This window comes from Leptosomus discolor, unplaced genomic scaffold (genome assembly GCF_034619465.1).
Source record: "Leptosomus discolor isolate bLepDis1 unplaced genomic scaffold, bLepDis1.hap2 HAP2_SCAFFOLD_169, whole genome shotgun sequence".
Lineage (NCBI taxonomy): Eukaryota > Metazoa > Chordata > Aves > Leptosomiformes > Leptosomidae > Leptosomus > Leptosomus discolor.
In genome coordinates this window covers 64,329-90,284 of record NW_028237814.1, presented here as the reverse complement: position 1 = coordinate 90,284, position 25,956 = coordinate 64,329, and the positions used below count along the sequence as shown (strand labels likewise).

At 48.9% G+C, this 25,956-nt stretch overlaps 1 protein-coding gene across 1 annotated transcript; it reads left to right on the top strand.

Moving 5' to 3' along the window:
• Positions 1 to 12,096: 12,096 nt before the first annotated feature.
• On the top strand, positions 12,097 to 24,027 carry LOC147412733 (coiled-coil domain-containing protein 40-like; the record flags this gene model as incomplete). The annotated part of the gene is made up of 17 exons (XM_086481077.1): positions 12,097 to 12,115; positions 13,527 to 13,757; positions 13,940 to 14,130; positions 14,653 to 14,736; positions 14,825 to 15,044; positions 15,879 to 16,033; positions 16,858 to 16,980; positions 17,378 to 17,499; positions 18,222 to 18,465; positions 18,573 to 18,755; positions 19,996 to 20,241; positions 20,983 to 21,196; positions 21,748 to 21,917; positions 22,042 to 22,133; positions 22,736 to 22,856; positions 23,520 to 23,708; positions 23,920 to 24,027. Coding segments are annotated over exons 1-17 (2,712 nt in total), but the record flags the coding sequence as incomplete, so codon positions are not given.
• Positions 24,028 to 25,956: the final 1,929 nt, after the last annotated feature.

Sequence of the window (25,956 nt, the reverse complement as noted above, 5' to 3'; positions counted from 1 at the left end):
TCATTTAGTTGGTCCAGGCGCCCTGCTCCCATCAGGGTCACCTAGACCAGCTCCAGGGATGGAAACGCCACAACCTGTCTGGGTAAGTTCCAGTGTTTGACCACCCTCACAGAAAAACAAAACAAACAGCAAGGAGCAGGGGGGAAGAAAGAAACCAAACCCACCCCAAACTTCCTTTTTAAGTTTCTTGTGTTTCCAGTTGTGCCTGTTGCCTCTTGTCCGTTCACTGGGCACCACTTGGGTGAGTCAGACCCACTCTTTTTTACTGCTTCCCATCAGGTTTTTATACGCATCGATAAGATTCTTTCCCGCCACCCCCCGTCCTTCTTGGGGCTACAAAATCCTGGCTCACACAGCCTTCCCTTGTATGTCCGATGCTCCAAGCCCTTAATCGGGCTCCAGTATGTCCGTGTTTGCCTTGTACTGGGGAGCCTAGACCTGGGCCCAGCACTCCAGATGTGTCTCACCAGTGCTGAGCAGAGGGAAAGGGTCACGTCCCCCGACCTGCTGGTGCTTTTCCTAATGCAGCCCGGGACACTGTTGGCCGCCTTTGTGGCCGAGGCGCGTTGCTGGCTGCTTCACCCAGGACCCCGGGTCCTGTTCTGCAGAGCTGCTTTCCAGACAGTCTGCCTCCAGCCCGCAGTGAGGGACGGGGTTATTCCTCCCCGGGTGAGGACTTTGCATTTCCCCTTGTAGGGCTTCAGGAGATTCCTCTCTGCCCGTTTCTCCGGCCTGCCGAGGTCCTGCTGAATGTCAGCACAACCCTCTGGTGTGTAAGGCACTCCTCCAAATGTTATCATCTGCAGACCTGCTGAGGGTACACCTGTTCGCTGTCCAGGCCGTTAATGAAGGTGTTCAGCAATACTGGCCTCAGTGTTGACCTCTGGAGCACCACTAGTGACTGGCCTCTGTGTTGCATTACCGCAAGGCTGCTTCTCCTCACTTCAGTTTCATTTCTCTCTCCGCTGCATAACAGCCAAATCTGGTTTAGAGCTCTCCAGGGTGTGTTTTGTTGTTACCTCTTCCTTTTTTTAACATGTCGTCCTCTGGGGTGAACGTGTACGCGCTGCATTTCATTTCTGATTACAGCAAGGCTTGTTTTGTAGCTTTTAGAAAACTTTTATGTAGATATCTTGGGTATGGTATGACTAAAGTAAAAGTGATAAATCCCGGGGCTGTATTTTCTGATTTTTGATGGTATGTGTTACCTGAACAGAAAACACAGGAATGATCTAAAATAACTGAATATAAGTCATCATTTGACTTAGAAGGTGTTCTGTACCAGAAATACAGTTTTAAATTGTCCCATGTTTTCTTTACTTCAGAAGAGTGGCATATGTTGTGCATAAAGTAATTTAACTTGCCATGGTAATTCAGGTCATTCTTTATTATGTTCTTTTTTAATGGATGGTTCTTAAGGAATTTGTGCATTCACATGTATGTTTGTGAACCTGCAATGCCCATGCAGAGATGGATTTAGTACCTTTACAGTCTAGATTTCTGGTTTGAGTCTGATGCCTGAAACACCCCCAAAACCCACCAACAAAACCGCCCACCATAGGATAGATGGGAAGAACAGACTAAAGCTCTGCTAAGCATTTAGAGGTTGTGCCAGCATGTCAGGTTTTGGTGAGCTTGTGTTCTTATGCCAGCAGTTGGAAACCTAATCAAGGAAATACATAGTCGTTTTTAACCACGGCTATATTAAAGATGAAAGACTTAAGAACAGAAACGAGTTGTTTTAGACAGTGTAATGGTGGATAGTCCTCACTCCAAAAGAATTCTGTTCCCTATAAAAGGAGGAGTTAAAAGGTGTAGGAAGAGTGATATGTTACGAAGACAGATGGCGTGGCAATATTGTTAGTCGTCATTTTGAAGTGGGATTTTGTAGGAGGGATTGCCCGAGTGGACAAACAGGAGGAGGGGAGGATGTGTTGAAAGGAAGGCTGGGAGCGGAAAAGGAGATGCAGAGCATGTGAGGTGAGGTGGGGAGGAGGGTGGGGGTGGCTGGAGGAAGAGAGTGCTGAGAGCCAGGGCTGCAGAAAATGCTGACGTGGGAGTTGCAACAACAGGGACCAGTGATCCAAGGTGCTCCCTTTTGGTTTCGCTTGCTTTGGTTCACGGGGCTGACTCATCCCCTGGAATTTCTTATCTCCAGACTTGTGGCTGGAAGTAGGTGAAGTGTTAGGTGAGGTTGATTGCTCTGTGCAGTGGGAGAGGAGAGAAGGAGAACAAAGTCCCCCTGGCTGAGAAGTGTCCAAGAGGTGTTGAACATAGTGAGCACTGTGCAGTTTGTGAGCACGTTTTGTGTTGCCTGCTTTCGTGAAAATTTGGGTGGTTATATTTAGGTTAAGGGATGTGAAAATGTAAATAAAATGGATTCCAAATATCTAGTGTTCATCTTCCCCGTGTATCAGCAGAAATAAACTAAACCCAGCCAGACTTCAAGCCTGACTGCAGGGTGATGCGTGCACAAGAAAATACTTTTGCTGGCGGAGAAAGCTTGGTGGAGCTGCCTAATCTAGGTGCCTATGTGGCAGACTTAAAAACCAGAACAAAACACAAACACAGTGAGAAACAGGTCACTTCTTCAACTGATCATCTCTTCTTTCGGCTCAGGGGGCTTTCTGTAGCCTGTTTGTTTGTCATGTTCTTCAGTTGCTTCCATAAATACCTTACTTGTTTTGTGGGAGCTTGAGTTGTTGAAAGAAAACCTTAGCAACATCTGATTCTTTCCAAGATAGTCTTTGGCTTTTTCAGAATGTCATTCTCTTGTGGAAACCACTAGCAATGCGATATTTTAATTTTATTAATAATCTGGTTTCTGTCAATAGTCATCTGTCTCATAGTAAACCATTTAATTTCACTGAATGTTTGAATTCTGTAGTTTCTAAAGGTTGAGCGGTTCGATTTTTTTACTTGTAGTACCCTCATGACCAGGGACTTGGTATTTTGATAGCAGAACATTGACGGCGAGAGGCCGAAGCTTATACATTTGACAATAAAATTGTGGAGATAAAATGGTGATGGAAAAGTAACAGTAGATCAGAGTGGCGTTGGCCAAAGACCCTTTAGTAAGAAGTTGGTTTAGGAGAAACCTTGGCGACTAAGATTGCAGCGTAATGCTTTTATTATCTGAAGATAGATAATTTGGTGTAGAAGGGTCAGGAGAAGCACAAGTAATGCTTCAAACTGAGTAGTACAAAACTTTGGCCGTTTTTACAGCTGCTTTGCAGCAGCCATCAGTTGAAACTGGAAGCTTGGTCATACAGTTGAATCTGCACCTTCCTCGAAGGTGGATGGCTGAGTTTTCAAATCCAGTAGCTTGCATTATTTTTCTTTTATGTTTCGTTAATAATCCTAGATGTTTCGTGGTGTGCAATAGTGAACAGGAGTTTCCTAGTGCGAGGGTTTGCAGCAGCCGTCACACGGCGTAAATGTTGCTTTCTGAAGCCGTCTGATTTCATTGGGCTTGTTTGGACAAAGGCACGGTGTGGCTATTTGTGAGTGCCTTTAGACTAGAAAGTCACTTAGAATTGTGGGGCAGGGGGAAGCAGAGGGGAAAGCCTGATGCGATTTATTTGCTGAGCTGAGGAGGGCTGGGGGGTGTTTTGGTTCGGGTTTTTTCTTCGGGAGGTCGACTCAGTCTGTTGTCCTCAAATGACTGAGTTCTTTGTTAGCACTAATGGAGGTTTGAGCTGTTCTGGAGCTGAAAGTAGTTTACTGTTTCAGAGTATTTTGTGATCTGCCTGTGGATGCTGCGATGAGTAACTAAAGAAGGGCAGGGGATTTTCTACCAGTTATGTGTCCTGAAATGCTGCACACACTGAAGCTCTGCAGAGGAATTCTGCTGTTTCAGCTCCTCAAACCAGGGTACTGCTAGCACTAGAGGTAGTGTATTCATGTGAGGATTATGTTCTGGAGTTGTCTGTGTTAACAGAGACCTTGATCCCTGGCTATTGACCAGTAGCAGCCACAATAACAGGATGAATGTGTCCAAAATGTCACCTTTAAATATTTTTGTTAGCTTGCCGTTGTTGTAGGAAATCATGTATTAGATCTATCTTTTTGTTTTAAGACAGTTTCTTAATAGTTGAGACATGATTAAAATTTCAAGGGGCAATCCTTCCGTTGGGTGCAAGGAAGTTTGTCAGGAGATGATCTGCCTGGTCTGGCTCCATAACATCGAGAACGTGGTTTTTCAAAAGTATAGAATGATCACAATTCCTATAAAATCAGTGTATGTCTGGCTGCCTCCAGGAGTTCCACCCTTAATCCTTTTTTCCTAGAAATACGCTACAAATGTTTTTAGTTAGAAACAATAATTGGAGCCCTGCATTTTTCTAATGCATAATTGTCAAGGAGAGTTACTTATTTGTAGGAGAGAAGCAGCAGAACCCACGGTCTCATTTGTGAGTCGTGTATGGGCTTAAGTTTTTAGTTCTTCAGGATGGTAACTTTGAAGTGATTGCTGTTGTTCATGCAGTCATAACTTCAGGGTTTTGTCTCCCCCACAACTCCCCAGTTCATGTCCTGAACAGAGTTTTGTACCTCAAGACCTGAAAACCTCCTAATAGCAAGAGTAATCAAAAGGCTTGCCATGTCAAACCCCTGCCCTTTTAAGCAATATCTCTGTTGTTGGGTGCTTTTACTGGAGTTATTTGAAATTGGATTAAACTCTCGCCAGAGGATGATTCCTTCACGTTGGCCTTTCCAGACTGCGTTCAGATTGAAAGCTGAGAATTGTGTGCAGAACCTTTGCAAAGGCTCTTGATTTTTTTCTTGCTTTTAATTCTACTCCTGCAAAGAAATTGTTTTCAGTGTTTATCGCACATACAGACTGCCTGACTGCATTTGTGTCTGAGTGCCACGTATGCAGTTAGCAAATGATTTTAAAAAATTTAAAATATTTGAGCAATTCTTAATTTGGTATTTTAGATGTGGAATATAGAGCGAGGGATTGGATGACCTGTACAGGGTCGCGAGGGATTTGAAGGGGGGTTCGTCCTCCTTTTCTTGCCTTTAGGTGCCTTAATCACAAGACCATCATTTAAGATAACAGTGTGCAGCAGTGCTTCTAAGAAACCCTCACCAGATCTGTGCCTTTGTGCTGTAACGCTGTGTGCAGATTTGTACAGCTAAACTGATGGGCAATAGACTGGAAACAGGCGCTGTAGAATTGCATTGAAAAGTCGTCAAACCAAAGGTGTTATTAAAAGGTTGTATTTTGAGGGGAGCCAAAGATGTCTGTGTTCATCAATTTCAGCTTGATTTCGTTAAAGTTTATGCTTTTTTCATCAAGTGTTAAGAACAACTTTGAGTATTCTGTACTGGTAAATGATTTCCAAGACTCACAGCATAGCATTTTGGTTTTTGAAGACTAAAGTTTTGACTGTGCTGTGTCTTGTAATGGTTTTGAACCGTATTCAGATACAAGTCTGCATACGTGCTGGTGCACTTCCACTTTCTGCAAGAACTGTTGGAAGGAGAGTCCCTGACACAGCTTAGCTCACACAGTTCCTTTCTTTTTTTTAAAAAAAAAAAGCGCCAAACAAAGCCAAGCCAAACCCTGGACAGGGAAACTTGGCAGACAGTCATACTGGAAAATAATAAACAGGCCTCTGCCAGGAGTGTTTGAAGTTGTTACGTTTGTCTGGTCGGGACTCGTAGCTGCTTAGAAATCTCTGAATAGCAACAGAGGAGGCAGAGGAACAATTTTTCTACAGGCACAGGGTTGAAATGATTCTTATTTGGAAGTCTGCCTTTGTCATCAAAGAGCTAGAAATATAGTGGGTTTTTCTCTTAAAGGTTGGTTTTTGTTTTGTTTTGGGTTTTTTTTCTGAAGAAATGAATATGAAGTTTGCTGGAGCATTCATTTTAGAACAGGACAGTGCAGAAACACCCCGGTGACACTGATGAATGAGTTTCTGACCAAAGCCACGACAAAATAAATAGCCTGACCTGTGGTTTTAGATCTCAAGGTCTTCTGGTGGTTTCGATGGCAATTCTTTTCTGCTTTTCCTAGAAATAAAGGAATTCTTTGTCTCTTAAAGGGCTAGAGCCCCAGGGATTTGAATGGCCAGCTTCTCTGTAGAGTTGCACAAGCCTTAGTCTTACTTTCTGTCAATAGGAGGTTTTCAGGTGGTTGTCCCAGCCCCAGCCATCGCTATTAATACTATGCTGTGGCGGTCACCTGTGTGAGAAGTTCCCGTTGGTTTGTGCTTTGCTCTCAATGCACTTTGTGTTTATTTTACTTTTGATATATTCAAGTTAATTGGCCAGGACTTGCAATAATCAGTCAAGTGTTGGCCTTAACTATGCAAAATACTTTTAAAGCACAGATTTTTATTCCTGGTTACAGTCTGTTTATTTCAGTTGTCCCAAGTGTTGGAATGACCACTGGAAGAGTAAGTGTTGACTGAAGAGCAGTCTGATGGTTAGGGTGTGAGAGTTCAGATTTTGGTTTTTCCATCAATTTCTACTGAGGCTTTGGAAAATGCTTCTAATATCGATAAAAATGTCAAATGAAGTAAACTCCTAATTTATAATTTGGCACAGTGCTGCACTGGTAATCTGATCTAAATGATTTGAATCTACTTTATAGCATTTTCCCTTCTTGGTCTAATTACAAATGAAAAATAGATCCTTTTCTTCATCGTCCTGAACTTTGCTCTCAACACTTCCAGGTTCTTTTGTTCTGGATGCCTGAACAAGTTTGTGTGTGTCAGTTCTTTCTTAAACTCATTGTTAGTAACCTCATCGTTATTGTTCAAAGGATTGAATGAAACCTTTCTCTCAAAAGGACCGGGAGCCAGGACAGCAAAATAATAAAACTGGCTAGAACAAAAGTGATGCCATTAGTACTGGAAATAAAATGCAAATACTTCCAAATCTGAAACACGAGAACGGGAATAGTTGTGTTCTGTGATACTGGTGTTCAGAGAGTTTTCCAGTCTCAAACTAGAGCCTCTAGTTAAGTAGTACTCTGACTGCTTTACAAAACTGAGTGCGTCCTGACAACCTTTTTATTTTGAGTGAGAGACAGTTGCAACTTTATAGTTCAACAGCCCCCAAACATTTTACTAGTTAGTGATCTTTGTGGACTGTGAGTTCACTGCAGCGATAACTCTCCAACCGACCTTGGGGACAAAAAACTTGGATTTGTCAGTGTACTTCTGAACTTGTACAACTTCTTGATCTGTCTCCTGACACTGGATGATTAGCATGAAGTTGTTGCACGGCTTCAGAAAGACAGCCTGTCTTTTCAGTTCTTGGAAATGTCAGTGATAGTTTCTGAGGAAGACTTAAGTGCTCTTTTGAGGTGTGTCTTCACTAAGCAATGAGCAGTAGGGCTGTTGCAAAGTGTATCACACTGTTGACGTTAACACCCTGCGTGCTTTCGGATCTGGTCACGTCCAGTGACTTTAGGAAAAGTCATAGCTTGGCGTTCAAGTGCATTCCTTACTCAAGCTTGTCATGACAGGGCACGTAAGCTGACATAATGTGCCGGTAAAAGCTCTTAGAGCATCTCACTACAAAAAGTAGAATATACCACTAGAGGCACATGGCTGAACAAAACCAGTGTGGAAGGTGCAGAATCACTGAATGGTGTTTTACAAGGTTCACCTGGGTCTTCAGATTTGGTTGTTAATCTTTGGAGTTCTCCATAGGGTAACCAGCTGCAAGGGTATCTAAACACACGGGTATAAAGCAAAGTCTGTTTTGAAAGAGATCGAGACAATCACTTCTCTGACAATGAACAGGAAAATATATTCAGTAGCTTCTAGTCCTCTCTTTTTTTCTTTTAGGGCTAGCTTCTACTATGCCAGTAGCTGTAGCATGGGAAAACAATGGTTTGGGCAGATTACCATGTGTGTATTCTGCCATCAGCGGAAAAAAAAAGACCTAATTAATGCTTATTTCCGTAAGCCCTTGGGTAAAAAGCAATAAAACCACTACAGAAAACCAACTAGTAGGGAATAAACTGGCTTCAAATGTTTACTTTGTAATAGCTTCATCAAAAGTTATATTCATATGCATAAAATGCATAAAACTACCTCTCATGGCTAATCTATAGTGTTATCCCCAAGTTTTACCTGTTACTGTGATAAGGAGACTTTGTCCTGTTCACTTACAAAGTGTACAGTGTCCTGGGAGTTAAACGGATTGTATTTCGTTTAGTTTTATCCCCTCTCCATTGCACCTTCCTTTGGCGACTATTTAGTCCAAAAAGTCTCCAGTGTGCTTTATGGGTTTTGTTTTTTTCCAGATCTGTACTACCCCGGCTTTTGTACAGAAACCCTTAGTCCCCATGGACCTTTGAGTAACGCAGTGAGATGTCTGTGTTTTGTTTGGATGTTGTTATTTCAGGTGTCAGGTTGTACTGAGGAGCTTAAGGAAGTCCTCTGGGTATCTTAAATGTGGGAAGTCCTCTGTTCTTTATTAAAGCTCTGTTATTAAATATGGAGCCTTTAAACAGATAACAGATAAAAAGCGAGGACTTACTTTGATCTGACTAAATGATGATGATGGTGGTTATTATTTTTTTTCTCAGTGCATTGGAAATGCAAGTTCTCTTCCATTCTTTAAGCAGTCCTGTTGCTTTTGATGATCCATTCCACTCAAAGGCTTAATACAGTAAGATTTGAAATATTTGTAGTGAACTTGTGTAGCTATTTGATTCCTTTTTCTGAACATGGTGATCAGTAGCCATAAATTTTCACAACCTGAATCAATGAAGTTCTGTTGGTGGAACTTTGTGTGCAGATTTGTGTAATACATGCTGTTCCTTGCCATCTTCAATTTAAGCAGGATTTTGTGTAAAGCCAAACTTCTTAGAATAATAGCAGCAATCCCAGGGGACATAAAAGAAAGTATCTTGGGAACAGAGGTAGACCTGTGTTTTTGATTTTGTTTTCAAATGAGAACCAGTTCTGTAGTTGTAGTTGCCAGGAAACATTCAACACCAAAACCAAGTCAATCCAGTAACACACTGTCTGCTTGAGCTGTCAGAGAGCTTAAAACAATAGCTCTGAGGTATGAACTGACCCATTCTTAAAACTGTGCCAGTAGTGATCATAGAATGATGGAATCATTAGGCTGGAGTAGACCTCTAAGATCATCAAGTCCAACCGTTGACCTAACACCACCATGCGCACTAAACCATGTCTAGAAGCACTACATCAACACGTTTTTTGAACACCTCCAAGGCTGGTGACTCCACCACTTCCCTCGGCAGCCTGTCCCAATGCTGGATAACCCTTTCGGTAAAGAAATTTATCCTGTTGTCCAGTCTAAACCTCCCTGGTGCAACATAGAAGAATCATTTTGGTTGGAAAAGACCTTTAAGATCATCAGGTCCAACCGTTATCCTAACACTACCAAGCCCACCACTAAACCAGGACCCTGAGCACCACATGGGTGCATCTTTGAACACCTCCAGGGATGGTGACTCCACCACCTCCCTGGGCAGCCTGTTCCAATGTCTGACCACTCTTTCAGTAAAGAAAATTTTCCTCATGTCCAATCTAAACCTCCCCTGGCACAACTTGAGGACATTTCCTCTTGTCCTATGGCTTGTCACTTGGGACAAGAGACCGACCCCACCTCACTCCAGCCTCCTTTCAGGCAGTTGCAGAGAGCAGTAAGGTCTCCCCTCAGCCTCCTCTTCTCCAGACTAAACCACCCCAGCTCCCTCAGCTGCTCCCCATCAGACCTGTTCTCCAGAGCCCTCACCAGCTTCGCTGCCCTTCTCTGGACAAGCTCCAGTACCTCCGTGTCTGTCTTGTCCTGAGGGGCCCAAAACTGCACCCAGCATTCGAGGGGCGGCCTCACCAGTGCCCAGTACAGGGGCACGATCACCTCCCTGCTCCTGCTGGCCACCCCATGGCTGACACAGGCCAGGATGCTGTTGGCCGCCTTGCCCACCTGGGCACACTGCCGGCTCACGTTCAGCCGCCTGTCGACCAGCACCCCCAGGTCCCTCTCTGCCGGGCAGCTTCCCAGCCACTCCTCCCCAGCCTGTAGCGCTGCTGGGGGTTGTTGTGGCCGAAGTGCAGGACCCGGCACTTGACCTTGTTGCAACTCGTGGAACTGGCCTTGGCCCAGCGATCCAGCCTGTCCAGATCCCTCTGTAGAGCTTCCCTGCCCTCCAGCAGATCGACACTCCCACCCAACGTGGTGTCATCTGCAAGCTCCCTGCGGGAGCACTCGATCCCCTCATCCAGCTCATCCATCAAGATGTGACACCAGAGCGGTCCCAGTGCTGAGCCCTGGGGGACACCCCTTGTGACCGGCCGCCAGCTGGATTGAACTCCCTTCACCACCACTCTCTGTGCTTGGCCATCCAGCCAGTTTTTAGCCCAGCTTGGAGTGATGATCGGAAATGTCCGAGTACTTTACTGTGTCACTGTTCATTGAGATAGAAAGTAGGACCATATCTATATACATCTTGCATTCTGAAAAATGTAGAGCCCAGACAGGCTGATAGAGTCAATAAAATGAGTAAAAGAACAGGTGTAGGTGGATATTAAACTAAACAGCTGCAAAGTCTTAGATTTGGAATTGTTTTTTCTGAAGTAAGTATTGTAAAACTTTAGACTTACTGCTATAATTATTGTCAATTCAGGATGCTTCAGTTGCAGGGCGTACACATGTTAATTGGTGATGTTTAATAGTATTTATTGCCTTGAAGAAAAACTACCTTCACTTACCTTTTCTTTTGCTTCTTTGTTGTTGGGCTTAAGGTTAACTGTGATTGGATGGCTTGAACACTTGTCAGAATACCTTTGTGTAGAAACTGGAGTCAAATAAAAAAATCCAAAGCCAACTGAAAGACTAGACGAGGTCATAGGCTTTGAGCAGGGAGGTTGGACTAGATGGTCTCCAGAAGTTCCTTCCAACCTCGACTGTTCTGTCAATCTGTTCTGTGACAGAATAACTGCATTTAATAAACCTGCCTTAACATAGGTTTATCCCAGTAATTTGTATTTCAGACTTTGTTCCTTGTTTTGTTGAAATTTTTTAACTCATTCTGTTTGTGATAAGTAGAGACACGGACAATTTAAAGTGTCAAAATCCAATGCGAATTTTATTATATTAGCAAGCGAACAAGAGCAAAGGCAGCGCTGGGCGGCCGGGGAGTCTGCGCTCCGCCAACGGCTCGCGCCTTCCCGCCTCGTGTAAGCACATTATATACAGTCTCATTTCCTGCATTCGCGATGTCACAATCAGGGCGATACTCTGCGCATGTTCCTTCTGTTGCTGGGGGGTCTTTCTCTGCCTCCTGGTGATCCTAAGGATGAAGGCTGAAGGTCTTCCTCGTTGCCCTGTGGGTGAACTTATGCAAGAATGTGACTACTCAACCCCCTCAGCTGCGGGTCCTGTTGACTTTGCCGGATGTCCTTCGGTTGGGCTATCAAGCCTTGCGGGCACATAAATCTTCCATCCATACCTTCCCATACAGGTTTAATGAACAAAGCACAATATGTTACTTATTACACCGACCATCCACCTTCATGTCTCTGCTGATAACAGCAAAGGAAGAGGTAGATACTGGGGCAATTTGAGAGAGGACCCCCTCCCCAAAAGGAAGGCAATCCTAAATACACCCCAAGCTTTAGGGAGCCAGCCCAGAACAGCAGAAAATAAAGTTAAAATGAACTCTTTCGCATTCCGCCAGCCCCCAGCCGGCAGCACACCGAGCGCCTCGGGGCTCCGGTGGGAAGGGAAGACAAAGAGCGGGATAAAAGAAAATGGATGCGTCCCCGGGGTGCTGGGCAGCGTCCCGGGTGCCTCGTCCCCGCAGCTCCCCCCGCCCGGACTCCAGACCTCGGCGCCGTTACCTGCTGCCCCGCACCGGGGCTGGCGCCGCCAGGGCGGCCGGGACGCCGCGGGCCCCCCCCGGGCCCGGCGGGCTGAGGTAGTGCGGGCCGAGCGCCCCCCCCCACAGCCCCCCCCCATCTCCACGAGCCGAGGTGGTGCGGCCCGCGTTCCCCCCCCCCCCTCCCCCCCCCCTCCACGGGCTGAGGTGGTGCGGCCCGGAGCGCTCACGTGACCGGGTGTTGCTGCGTCGCCTGGCAACGGGAACACGGGAACATGGCGCAGACGGCGGCGGGTGAGTGCGGGGCTGGGCCGCGGCCGGGCCTTGAACCGCCCGGCCCTCGGCCGCCCGGCCTCCCCGGCCCCGCGGGTGCCCGTGCCCAGCCCCGCGGCGGCCTGCAGCTGGCGGGCCCCGGGGAGCCGGGCTGGTTCTCACTCTTCCCTCCGCTCTGGTTGCAGGCACAGGCCATCCCCAGCCCAGCAATATGGAGGAGGCCGCCGGTGCCGCAGCAGAGGGCTCTGGGGTGGAATCCGGCTCCGCTGCGCGGGATATCGTCCGAGTTCCGTCGCCTCTTGCTATGGAGGTGATTTCCTTCAGAACGTTCGCGGGGCAGCATGATGTTCCTACGCTCTCCTTGCAGAGTGATGGCTTCGTGGAAGCAGTTTCGATAGGGAGAAGTAAAACAAGGGAGCGGTTGTTGAAGTCTTGCCCTGCCTATTAAAAAAAACAAGTTAAATGTAGTTGTAGTTCTGTGTGTCAGCAGCGTCCTGAAGCATGTGCTTCTCACTCAGCTCCCAGATGGCTGTAGGCATGTTAAACGGGAGGTTGCCCCCATCTCACAGACACACGTACGGGGGCTGTGTTCGAGGTTGGTGGTGATAAGTTTTTTTTGTCTGTTGGTACTGCACGATATTTGAATTTGGCAAATGATGGTACGGGATAAAACAGTGTCTCTTTAAAAAGAAGATAATAGTTTGGCTACGTGTAGCACCAGCTGGAGGACTAAAATCCCTAAGGGCATTTTATTAAAAAATAGACGTGAGCCAGAGACACATCTGAAATTAAAAGTGGTGTGTAGAATTTTTGTCAGGATCTTTACCATCTTCATGCTGCCTGGGTGACTGTTTTTGTGAACGAGATTAAACTTCAAAATTAAACTCCCATGACAGAAAGCAGTTGTTACAGCACCGTAGCATGAGCATTAAACCAAATGCACAACCTGCTGTAACGCTGCTATTCTGCTTTTTGCCTCTGTGTGTGCTAGGCAGTAGAGGCGGAGAATGGGAGCGACAGTGAAGAAGAAGGGTCCGTTCCTCTGCAGGACCAAAAAGAGACATTTCCACCAGCAGAAAGAGGAGCTACAGAGCTGTTTGTTAGTTCTGCAGAGGTGAGACACTAATAACACACACAATCTTATTCACAGAAGGCATGGCCGGTATTTGTAACTTCAAATTCTCCTGGGGCGGTTTTGTTGCTGCCAACACAAACCCGACCAGAACTGAACAGAGAGAAGCTAACTGGTCAGGCACAAAGTCTACAAAAGCTGTGACAGAGCTGGAGAGGTTCCTCTGTTGTGCTGCATGTGGGTAAAGGTGGTTTTTGAATCGGCAGAGGCACAGCTTTGCCAGTGTATCTGTGGGCTGAGTTTAGAACAAGGCCCTCTTGCCGATTCTGTGTCTGCATCGTTCTTGTCTCGTGATGACAGAAACAAGCAGATTGTCAGGGCAGACTGAAAAGCTGTTTCAGGTGGTGGATTTTACGTTTCAGAAAAAATCCCCTGAGACTTTCTTGGACAAAGTCGAATTAGACAGTTGTCCTCCTGCGTTGGGTGACATGGAGCAGCCAGTAACCGAGAGAGAAAACCCTCCCCTTCCTTCAGGAGCTCCTCAGCAGGTGTCTGCGTGGTCAGCGGAGCGGAACAGCTGCACAGAGTCAGGTATCCTTCAGTCCCTTGCTAACAGTACAACACTCCGTACCACCCGTCAAGCACAGTTTCTAGTTTTCTCCCTTTCTCGTCATTGTTAGTCCAACTGGAGGCACAACGCTTTGAAATCTAAGCATTTTCTTTGTCTTTTTCTTCTCTTTTTTTTTTTTTTTTTCTTGGGGGGTGGGGTCCAGGTGACATTGGAGAACCCATTTCTCTCTGCTCAGAGACTGCCTTTGAGCAGTTGGATCAGCTCACCAGTGAGCATGGTGACCAAAGGCGGGAACAGGCATGCCAGCAGCGTGGAGCTGAGGGGCACGAAATGAGTGGAAGAAGTGAAGAAACCGTAGAAGAAACAGAGCTGGTTGTCTTGGATCTAGAACATGTGAGAAGTCCTCCAATCTTGTCGTTCTTCTTCGCAGACCTGCTGTTTTTATTTGTATGAAATACACAAGGTAGATTGTCAGCAGCGGCTCAGCCATAGGCTGAAACCACGTGTTTAAAACAGGCTTTTGCAGAAGTACTGACTCCTGAGCGTGTCTGCTCCCTCAGGGTTAACCCCAAACGGGAGGCTCAGGAGGGAGCCGTGTAGTGGGTAAATCTGATACTCCTCAGTGCTCCTGAAAGAGAAGTACTGTCAGCAAGAGCGAGGGGATGGGCTCTCAGAGGCAGCTCTTCTGATGTGTTTCTGACTTTCAGATATCCTCAGTAGTGGCTTTCTGCTGTCAACAAATACCCACTGTGTAACTCCTCTCACTCGTTACAGTGAGCGTAGCTAAAGGAAGAATGCAAGGGTCTGTGGCAGAAAATACGCTGTGTTATTTAACAGCGGGGGTAGCAGTAAGGTTTCTTCATAATTTCTTTACACAAGTACGTTGACTTGTATCAATGTCATACTTCTTGACAGCCTCTGATGAGAAGATTCCAGGCTGCCCTGAAGAGTCACCTCACTAAGCAGATGGAAAAAGTGAGCCTAGAGCTTCAGGAACTGGTACGTGGCATTCTTACTTTGCCTTCCCGCAGCAGCCCACCCCTGCCCGAGCTGAAGCCAGGTAACTGGTTTCCTCTTGTGTTTGCAGAGGGCAGCAGCGAAGAAGGGGCAAGCAGAGAGGGAAGAGCTTGGGCTGGTTCTTTACGGAGCGCAGCAGCAGCTGGCCCGCCTGCAGCTGGAACTGGAGAAGAGCCACGACCGCCGTTCTCAGGTGGCCGCAGCACGTCAGCAGCTGGAGGAGGAGCTGGAGGGCCTCAGGCTTACTTACAAGCAAATGTGTCAGAACACACACGATGAACGCCAGAAAGGTGACCGAGGCAGCCCTTGCCAGGTTTCCTGGCTCTAGTACTGTGTGGAGAAAGGGATTTATTTGAATCCAAGTCAAGCATTGGATTGAAAAATACAGTAACATTGATCAGGAATCAGGCACTCGCTGAAACCTTTCACAGGTATTCCTGGTTGTTTCTAAGACCGTGTGGCTACCTTGTACTTCTGAGAAGGTCTTTAGGACTAAAACTGTTCCGGGCAGATGGGCTGCTCTGTGACTTAGAAGGAGGAAGATCCTGTCGCTCTGTTACGTTTGCCTGTGTCTCTGTAAGGGTGTGACGAGATCGCAAAGGTCGTGGGTCGTGAGGGGCACGCGGGAGCCTGAGAGTGCCATCCGTGTGGGAACCCGTCCCAGCCAAAGAAATGGACTTGACTCATGCTGGTTGTGCTGCAGGCCTGTGGGTAGGGGACAGGAAAACAACTGTGATGGCGAGGGTAGCTCAGCGTAGGATAAACTGCCTAGAAAGGTTTGGCAGGTTGCTGAAAAAAATAGAGAAGCGTTCAACAGACTGAGAAAGAGACAGTTCTGTTTTGGGGCAGAGGAGTGGAGTCACAGCCTCCTGAGGCCGCCCCTTCTTTGATCTCCTGGGCTTCTGAGTGCTGGGAAGCAATGAATTGCTTACCAAGATATTAGCTGTGCTTGTGGAGCTGTACTCCAAAGCCGATGCAAATTCACATTTCAGGGGGGCTGATTTGGCTGGTCAGTGTGCGAATTTGGCTTTGGGTGTTTCTGTGTTTCTTTCCCTTTTACCTCTGTTTAAAGTGTGTCTTACAAACATACTTTTCTGTAAATATTTTTCCCCCTGCCTCCCCAGTCTCTGCAATGCAGACCCAGGTTGAAAACTTGGCCTTGCACCTCTTCTACGTGCAGAACACGGCCCATATGCACCATAATATTTTACTAACGAAACGGTCGACAAAGAGGGCTGAGCTGGAGAAGGCCCAAGCTGACGTGGAAAAGAAAAAACAGGTATCAAGTAAAACTCTCTTCTTTCAAATAAATAAATGAATTCAGGTGACAGCTAGCGGCGAGTCTCGGAGGACGTGCTGCCTTGGCAGAAGGAAGGCTGTAGTGAATATACAGACACCATGGAAGGTGCGTGGGGATATTTTCCCCAAATAATTGAAAATGAGAAGAATCCCCACCACCAAGATAGTGGCATGTACTGAACAGAATTTTTTTATGAGCCTTATAATAGGAAGTAGTAATCAGTAGTGATCACTCTTCACGCAGGCAACGGGGGTGTGGGGGCAGAAAGATATTTAGCAAAGAAGTATCATATGTTGAAGTCTGGAGAATTGCTCTGAGTCCCAAGGAAGAGCGAACTTGGAAGGTGAACTGAGCGGTCGGTGTGCTGGAGCTCCCTCTGCTGCCTCCTGCTTGCAGCAGGACACCAACTAATTACTGTTGATGCAGAATTGCGGGCAAACGGTTGAGATGGAATGGATTTAGATGGTTTTTAACAAAGGATTTTAAACCATAAATTATCAAGATTCCCAGCTGCTGGAGAGGTGGCGCAATGTAACCCATGCTGGCAGGGATGAATGCTGCTTCAGATCTGAAGGACCAATTTCCTACTGTGGGTGGAACGATAAAAACCAGCAAAGAAGGTTTTGTTCTCTTGAAAATTGTCACTGCTGCATTCAGGAGTCGTTTGGATAGGAATGGAAGAGTTTCAGTAGGAATCAAAGCTAACTGAATTCATTTTCAGCCCAAGTTATTGCTGTAGAATTTAGTTGGTTAAGCCTGAGATTATGTTACTCATCCTGAGCTGTTTGGCTCTGCCTCTCTAGGATCTTCTGGTAGACCGCTTGACCCGGAAAGCCTACGAGCTGCAGGAACAGATTGCTCTGTTCGAAGCTCAATTTGTGGCTCAGGCAGAGGACACAAAAGTAACTCGGCAAGCAGCAAATGAGGTAGGAGAATGCTTTTTTTTTGCTTCTGGTTAATATTTCCCTCTGGAAGGACCGACCCCGTTGGCTCATGCTCACGTGGTAGCTACAGTGTAGGACAGAGTTGTATGATCAGTTCCTGTTTGGAGGAATGAAGACTTTTTTGTTTTGGTTTGTTTTGTCTTTCCCTTTGTCCTCAAGAATTGCCTATAAATCACTTCCTCCCCCACCCTCTCTGCATTTTTTTCCTTGCAGACCTATGCTCTGTGGTCGGGGGTGACCATAAACCAGAGGCACGTTAGCTGAAGCTGTTCCTGCCCAGCGTATTATGAACACACACCAAAAAAAAGGCATTGTAACGTGAATTTGGTTTCCCAGCCTAGTATAGATTTCTCCTGTCTACAAATCCTCTCTCCCCCAGGCTTGTATGGAGGTTCAGGCTATTAACATGGAGAAAAAGCGACTGATGAACCACTGGAATAGCAGCTTGGCGGGAATGAAGCAGAGAGATGAGGTCTATATCGCCACCCAAGCGCTGCTGAGGTACGGTATCTGAGAACAGTCCCAGGAGAGACCTCACACGGGTTGGACGGGAGGGATGCTGAAAGGGGCAGTGCGTCTCCAGTTTATTGCTGCGCGTGTAGGATATGTCAAGCAGAACAAGTTTGCTGCTCTGAAGCACGTAGTAAGGTTAAAGGATAGGAAGCACAGTTCTTCGTCACTATTCTGTATCCAAAACACAACTCTCCCCCAAAATGTGTGGGGTTTTTAAAGCTGTTTAGAGTTTTTCTGTTCATATTTTAGTCCTTTAGAAGAGTTCCTTCACCTTTGCAACATCTCTCAATCCAAAGAGCTAGACTTCAAGAGGGATTTTACCTGTCGCTCTCAGTTAGGGTTTTGTGATGCCTTCAGAAATCATCAGGAAAACCGTCCTGTTGTTGCCAAAGGAAGCGCTTATTTGCTTTGGAGTCAGCCTGGCTGATTGCCTGCAATGTGCTTTGATGGTGGCATCCTGGTAAGAGTGGGGGGTGGGGACAGGACTGAAAGCGGGAATTAATTTTCCTACGTACGTTTGCTTTTCAGTCTTCTGTCTCCATCCATCTTCTGATGACTCTGCACTGTCACAGCAGGGTGGCCTTTGTAAAGATCTTCCTCCTTGGTCTGTTGTCGCTGCAGTAGCGTGTTTGAAAAGAGGAATTTGTAGATGACTGTTCAGCGCGTGAGTCTACCCCTGTGGTGATTTTCCATCCTCTTTGCCTCTCCAGCAAGTACAGACATGACCTCAAGTCCCTAGAAACGGACATCCATGGCTGTAGGAAGTCAATCAGGAAGGAGGAGGAGAAGAATGAGTTGCTTGTCGCCATCCTGAGCCGTTCACAGAACGATGCCAACATGACAAAGAAGCTGATTGCCCGGTGCCTTTCCAGGCAGGAGGCCTTGAAGGTGGAATCTGGCACCTACGCTCGCGTTCTCCACGAGACAGAGCAGGCCCTCAACAGGACCAGGATGGTGAGGAGAGTTACTTGGAAGAAGAACCTTTCAAATCAGACACAGATGTTTAATCCCCTTCCCCAAACAGTTGTAGTGACCCTGTCTCCTGTCTTTCCTGCGTTTAGGATCAAGCTGCTTGTCTGAATCAGTTGCTGTCCATCAGTAAGGACATAGAGAAAGGAACTGATGCCAAAGTGCAGATGGAGAACGAAATCATGGCAAAGCTTCAGGACCAGATGGTGTCCAGCAAAGCCACAAAGCACTTCTCGCAGCTGGCTGCAAAGCTCCGTAGGAGAAAAACAGACCTGGTGTGTTATCTCTTCCGTTTGGGAGGGCGGGGGAAGGAAACCGCCCTGAGCGGTGTTTCTCAAGTGTGTTTCGTCCGCGCCTTCGTTCTGCTTTTCAGATCTGCAGTTGAAGGTCTGCTGAGTTTGTGACTTCAGTTTGGTTCTTCCAGTGCTCTTATTGCGGGATTCTGGTGTACGCGAGAGGGTTTGGCCAAAAAGGCCTTGACACATAATGTACTGTTCTTTCTTTACTTAAAAAACGGGACAGAACGATGAATTCTGGGAGTTTTTACCATAAAGTAGTACCAGTTCTTATGTATTGGAGGAAGACAGTGGATATGTAGTACTGCTGTACTCCACATTGAACTAACCTGTATCTCTGTCCGGCATCATGGAATGCGATACAGGCCTGCTCTCGTTCCTGAGTGAGGATTACAGCCCAAGGAGCAATCGAACCAGACCCACAGTTCTTTGTGGCACGATCAGTTGCTCTCTTTGGGAGTGTGTAACTGGAACAGATAGAAAAACTAGAAGATTCAGCGTAGTGTTTGTGGTGTTGAGTTGTGTGGGCTGGCACTAACAAGGCACCCACACCTCTGTATTTCTGCGGGTTACTTCAGCCTGGCCCTGGGATTTTTAAATCGGGGGCATTATCTTGAGCAAGAGGAAGAGTTCCAGGGCTGGCTTCCGTTGTGAGAGAGGGGCCCCCCGCCCCCTTCCCACAGGCACACCAACAAGCGGACACTCGCGTTGTCTCCCATCAGCACCTGCGGTGCACGGCTGGATGTAGCCAGAGAGTCGTGGCTGCTGGCGGCGCGGGGGCAGCAGAAGTCACCCGGCTGCATTCGCGCTGCGCTCAACAGGCACCCGCCTTTCTGGCTGCTGCGGTGGTGGTTCGGTGAGGGACGTGTTTGTCGGGTGTGGTGGAGAATGTCCTGCTCCGGTGAGCCGGGCAGCTGGAGACACCCAGGCAGGGCAGGTAACTGCAGAGGTGATGAGCGCGGCCTCTTAAAGGCTTTGGGATGTTTGGGCTCCTTCATGCTCTTCAGCAGCCTTATGGCAGAGGTAAATGTTGGTATCTCCGTCAGGAGATGGAGAAACAAAGGTACAGAGCGGGTAAGTGGCTGGCTCGCAGCTTGTGGCACAGACCTGGGAGGAGAATCTAAATCCCCTGACTCCTGTGCCTCGGGAAGCGGGCGTTCCAAATCAGTGGGCTGCTGCTGGTGACAGTAATTTGTTTTCTGTCTGTTGGCGTTCCTAGGAGCTGCATTTTTCCAAGGTTGAGAATGATGTGGCCCAGGTTATTCTGAATGCAACTCATACCAGCTGCAGGCTGACAGTTCTCCAAAACACACTTTGTCAGCTGGACAAGGAAGTAAAAAATACCTGTGACCTGATCAGCTGCAGGGAAAGCGAGATTGCAAGGTGCAGTCTCCTGACCGAGAACAGGCAAGCGGTGCTCAGCCAGTACAACAAGAGGTTGGAGAAGATTCTTGCGCGGCAGGGGGTATGTACATTCCCATTTCAGTCCCAGGCTTGATTTTATTCTTTGTGGTGACCAGAGGTGCCCCTGATAAATGTAACTGTGTAAGTGCTGAGTAGTTAAAACTTTCAGGCATCAGTATAGAGGTTTAAAAGCTGCACTAGTTAATGTAAATGTTTACGTCTGTCAAACAGCTCTTAGTGCACGGGGGGGAGGAGCTGGCATGAGGGAATTGTGAAATGAGGGTGTGCCCAGCACAGATTTCTGCAGGGAGTTGTCTGCGCCCGATGAAAACGTTGAATGACATCAATACTCTGGGAGTAACTAGGGTCTCATCAGAAAACCTGCAAATCCTGACAAGGGGCGAATGGAGCAGGCGGGGTGATGTAGATCACTTGGTGCTTGGCCCCATTCAGCTGATAGATACCCAGGTCTGCCCCTGGCACCGTGAGCTGCAAGACCTTTATAGAGCCCAATGCAAGAATGAGTGCTGTGGCAGACTCTTGGACACCCAGGTGTGCCTGTTGTAGGAGCTTAGGAGGCCCCTCTCGCCCCAGAGCCTGAGAGCTGTTCGGGCTTCCCTTGCATTTGTTCCCGTGAGGTCAGGAATGATTGGTCCCATCCAGCTCCTGGGAAATAGAGGCACAAAGGAAGTAACAGTATAGCGGAAGTATTCGGTAGGCATCTCAGCAGCTGGACCGGCCTTCTGCAAAAAGTGCTTCAGCAGCTTCTGCCTGATTAATCCCCAACCTTGCCCTCATCCAGGGTCAAGAACTGGGGCCACTGGAAATGGAGATCAACAAGCTGTCCAAGCAGATAGAAGAATATCACTCTGAGGTGATGACGCTACAAAAGCACTGGCTCAATCAGCAGCAAGAGCTGGTCAAGTTAACACACCAACGGGAGGAACAAGTAGCCTCCCTGGATACGTTAAAGAAACGGATCACAGTAATGCAGCAGAAGAAAGTGCGCAGGGAAAGTAGGTCATTCCCCAACTCTTTTTAAAACGTTCAGCTGTGAATGGAGGAAAAAGGGAGCGAGGGCTTACGGACGGGTGAGCCAGACCTTCACCAGAGAATGCGCCGTGCTCCTACGTCCATGTGAACAGTAACGCAGGCAGCCCCAGTGCTGCTCTGGGGCTACGAGCCAGGCACCTCTGCTGCTCTGCCTGGCGTTATTCCCTGTCCCGACTGATCCCGCTGCCTTAACGGGCACAACCGAACCGAAGTGGCCGTGTCACGTGCTACACTTCTTAAATAACGTTTGCAAGTAGTTGGTGGGTAAATGTCCCCACCACGATGGCGCTTCCCTTGGCTCAAACCAGCTCTTTTCCACAGCAGTCTCCTTCAAAACCGTATTTGGGTTTTGGGCTTGTGGAAAAACGGTTTGGCTGGGTACGTGGGACGCAGGTGGCTCTGCAGGCAGCGTTGTCTGGTCTGATGGCAGTCTGTCACGCCTTGCCTGTGTTCCACCTGCTGCTTGTGGGAATTTTAAGACTTTTTTTTTTTTTTTTTTTCTGTTCACCTGTAGATGAAATTCAGCAGGAAACAAAAGAGCAGAAAGACATCGAACGTCACATGAGGAACATGTCCAATGACTTGATAAAGCTGAATGTGTTGATCCACAAGAACAGCAGCAGCTTCGAGGAGCTGCAATATGGCAACACGATCACCGAGAACGAGTTTGTGCGCTCTCTCAAGGTACAGACATCTCATTTCCAGGTCTCAGCCTCCCGTGCAGATCGGAGGCAGACAGTGACCGTGTAAATCTTTCTTAGTCTGACCACGTTGTGTTGTCTGACAATGTTATGCTTCCCAAACCTAGGCAGCAGAAAAAGAGTCGGTTGAGATGCAGGAGAAGCACAGTCAGCTGACTGAGGAGAAGGAAAGACTCCTAAACAGCCTGGTGGAAGCAGAGTAGGTACCAGAGAGGTTCTTGCTTTGTGCCACCCTCTTTGAATGTAGGTGTCCATGTCACCTTTCCTCTCTGCTCGTCGAACTGAACCAGCAACAGCAAATGTGCTTCTGTCCTTCTCGGAGAAGATGAAAGGAGTTTCATGGATTTTGGGGCGCAGAAGCTGAAAGGTGCTTTAGCTGTCTCTGCAAGCAGCGAGAGCCGTGAGGATGTCGGCTTTAACAGTTCCAGCAGGCTCGTGCTGGACGTTGCTGAGATCTGTATGGGGTGACTCTGCCTGCGCTCTCCTCCGCCAGTAACTCGGAGCGAGCGTGCTGCGCTGGGCAGCTCACTGGGGTCCACCAGCCCCCGGCAGCCTGGGCACGCTTGTTGTTAGTCACCGTGCCACCACCGTGCCACGTTGTGGATGGCGGAGCTCCCTGTCTGGTTCCACGCTGCTCCTGGCTGCCCTTTTACGTGTCCCACATGCAAACCCTCAGGTTCTGCTGAACCTTCAGCTCCATGTTCAGGACTGAGCTCGGGAGCGTGCTGCCACGCGTGCACAGGGAGCGAGCGTCCTCTCGGGCGCTGACAAAGGTGCCGCTTTCCCTTTCTGTCACTGAAGGCATCAAATCCTGCTGTGGGAGAAGAAGATCCAGCTGACGAGAGAGATGCGTGCGGCGGTGGAGTCTGAGTCAGGGCACGGCGAGCTCCACGCCATGAGAACAGAGATTCACAGGATGCAGGTGAGCCCCGGGGGAGGAGCACTGGGGAGGGGAAGCTGCACACGATGGATTCAGCTTCGGCGTTGCTGAAGGCAGGAGATGAGAAACGGGCTGGGGAAGCAGCATTGCCAGGCCACAGCAATGTTGGAAATCGTACACCCTCCAGCTGGGCTGAATGAAATACATCCAGCGTGCGTGCTCTTCGTGCCTTCCTTGCGCCTGCCGTGTAATGGGCTGCAGCAGAGTCTAGAGACACCTGAGAAATCTATTTAAAACATAATATGTTTGCCACCTTATGCCGTGACCCCAATTTATAAGCAAAGGAATGTTGATGACTAAATATTGCATCATCTTAATCACTGGTTAGGGAAGCCTTCTGTCTTCTGGCAAAGCAACTCTTCCCTTTTGTTCCCAGGTTACTTTACTCTTCTGCTTTTCCTATTGCTAAGGAGTTCCAGTGAAACCTTTTGAAGATTACTTTAGACGAGTTGATAATCCAGCCCTTTGCTTTCTAGATCCACACAGGGCAAACCGGGTTTGGGTTTAGAGCAAATTTGGCTTGCCAACGCTCACGTGTCACGTATGTCTGGTTTATGTGGAGGGGATGTGCCGCACAGAATCGGTTCGGTGCCGTTTGTGAACATTGGTTACTTTCAGCCTATTTCATATCTTGACACACGGCAGGTCCGCTACGGCCAGCTGATGAAGCAGCAGGAGAAGATGATTCGTGATATGGAGGCATCTGTTTCTCGCAGAGAGGTGATAGCGCTTCGTGGAGAGGGTCAGAACAAAAGAGACAAGAAGCTTGTCCCCAAGAGCGTCTTCCACTGCAAGAAACAGGAGCTGAGAAAGAAGATCAGCAAAGCCCAGAAGGTGAGCGAGCAGAGCAGGGCTGCAGGAGTTCACCGGGGCTGTAAGGAGCACCAGGGTGGGCTGAGCGCAGACACGCGGGGTGTCGGGACACAGACGGGACAGGCTTTGGAGGCTCCTTAAAAAACCCCACAGGAGAGTTCTGGGGAGATGGCTGGGAGTGCAGCTGGACGAAGAACCACACTCTGCCCTTTCCTTCTCTTCCGTTTGCCAGAACGTTCAGGACTGCAACGCAACCCTCCTGGAGCTGGAGAGCGCCCAGGCGTCCCTCGGTGCCGCCTTCTTGGAAAAGCAGCGAGAACTGCGCAGGCTGGAGCCTGAGTGCGACGGCCTCGATGCAGACGCAGAAGCTCGTCGGAACAGGAAGCGACGGGTGAGCGGCTCCGCTCCCTGGAGCTCGCGAGCCCGACGGGACCGGCTGCTTTCTCCTGGTGCCGGCTCCCCATCTCCCTGTCTCGCCACCATCCTGAACTGAGTGTGCTTGGCATTTTAGCGGCACTTTAAGTTAACTGAGCACACCTTGAGGGCTCATGGGGGTCCTGAATTTGGGCTGCAGTTGTACTCTTAGCGAGGCAGCATTCACCTGGAGACATCAGCCTGAAGGACATGGTTTGTGTCTTGAAAATACCCGGTCACAGCTCTCCTCTGTGAGTGCTTTCTGGCTGCTCATATGTCACAGATTTGAGAGCCAGCTGAAGGTCTTGAATGCCCTCCTGCAAAGGTTGTAAGTTGGTCAAACTCTGTCCTGGCGAGGGTTGCCCTGTGCATGCAGGTATTTCTCTGGTTTATGGAATTCTGTGATGAACATTTAATTTTTTTTTTTTTTTTCTATTAGCTGACGTGTAGATGTGGTGCTTAGGGACACGGTTTAATGGTGGACTTGGCAGCGTTAGGTTCATGGTTGGACTCAATGATCTTAAAGGTCTCTTCCAACCTAACCACTTCTCTGGCTGTACCCGTTAGCAGCTGTTCTGCCGGTACAAGGGGGACTTCATAGCCCTGTCCCTCTTCAGAAGCCCTTCCCTTTCAGAATGTGATGGTTCCAGTACCGGTGACAAAAGTCACCTGCCTTTCTTAGTGCTTTTCTCTCTGCGGCCTGCTGTCAAAGCAATTTCTGTTGTTGCTTTCCTCAGAACCTTTTGGAGATCGTGTCCTACCAGACTCGCCGGAAGCACCTGCAGGCGCTGAAGGAAGGGACGTACACTCCCCTGTGCCGCACGGAGCAAGCCTGGAGAAATGAGCACCAGAAACTGCGCCACCGGCTCCAGACCATCGATGCCATCGTCCAGCAGATCCAGCAGGACCATCCCCAGCACTACCGGACTCTCCAGTGGCTCAGACAGTGCTTGGGCTCCAGGCTGGGCTCGCAGGAAGCCTGACTGCCACCAACCCCGTCCATGTAACCCTCAGCTCTTGTTCTGCTGGAGCCTGCAGGCTTTGTAAATAAACAAATATCTAAAAACTAAGTCTGTGTAGCAGGTAGTGGTCACCAAAGCTGTAGCAGTGCAACTGATTTTTGTTTCCTTGGCTGCACAAGGGTGGCTTCATCCCTCCCCCTGGCCTGGGGCGCTGGGGGCAGCCGCCCCCTTCCCCTCCGGGCCCCCCCTCTCTCACCGCCTTTCCCTGCAGCTCCGGGAGGCGGAAGGCCCCGGCCCCGGCGGGGGAAGGCGCCCGCCCGCTCCCGGGGCCGGTCCCGCCCCGCAGACGCCTCCGTGCCGTGGGGCCGGTCCCGCCGCGCCTGCTGGGAGGCCGGGCCGGGCCGGCGGGGCCATGGCGGGGCCGGGGCTCCCGGCCGCGCTGCTGCTGCTGGCGCTGCTGGGCTCCGCCGCGGCGGGCAGCCCCGGGGCCGCCGGCTGCCAGGTGCCCCCGGGCGAACGCTTGGACTGCGGCCCCGAGCGGCTGCTGTCGCGGGCGGACTGCGAGGAGCGGGGCTGCTGCTACGCACCCGCCGGCTCCGGCTCCAGCCCCGGCTCCAGCCCCGGCCCGCCCTGGTGCTTCTTCCCCAGCGGCTACCGGAGCTACCGGGCGGAGAACCTGACGGCCACCGCCACCGGCTCCGCCACCCGGCTCCGCCGCGTCGCCGCCAGCTTCCTGCCGGGGGCCGTGGGCAGCTTGCGGCTGGACGTGGCGCTGGAGACCCCCACCCGCCTCCGCTTCACGGTGCGAGCCGGCCCCGGGCCCGGTGCCCCGGTGCTCCGGACCCCCCCGCTGACACCCCCCCCCTCCCTTCTGTCCCCGCAGCTGCGGGACC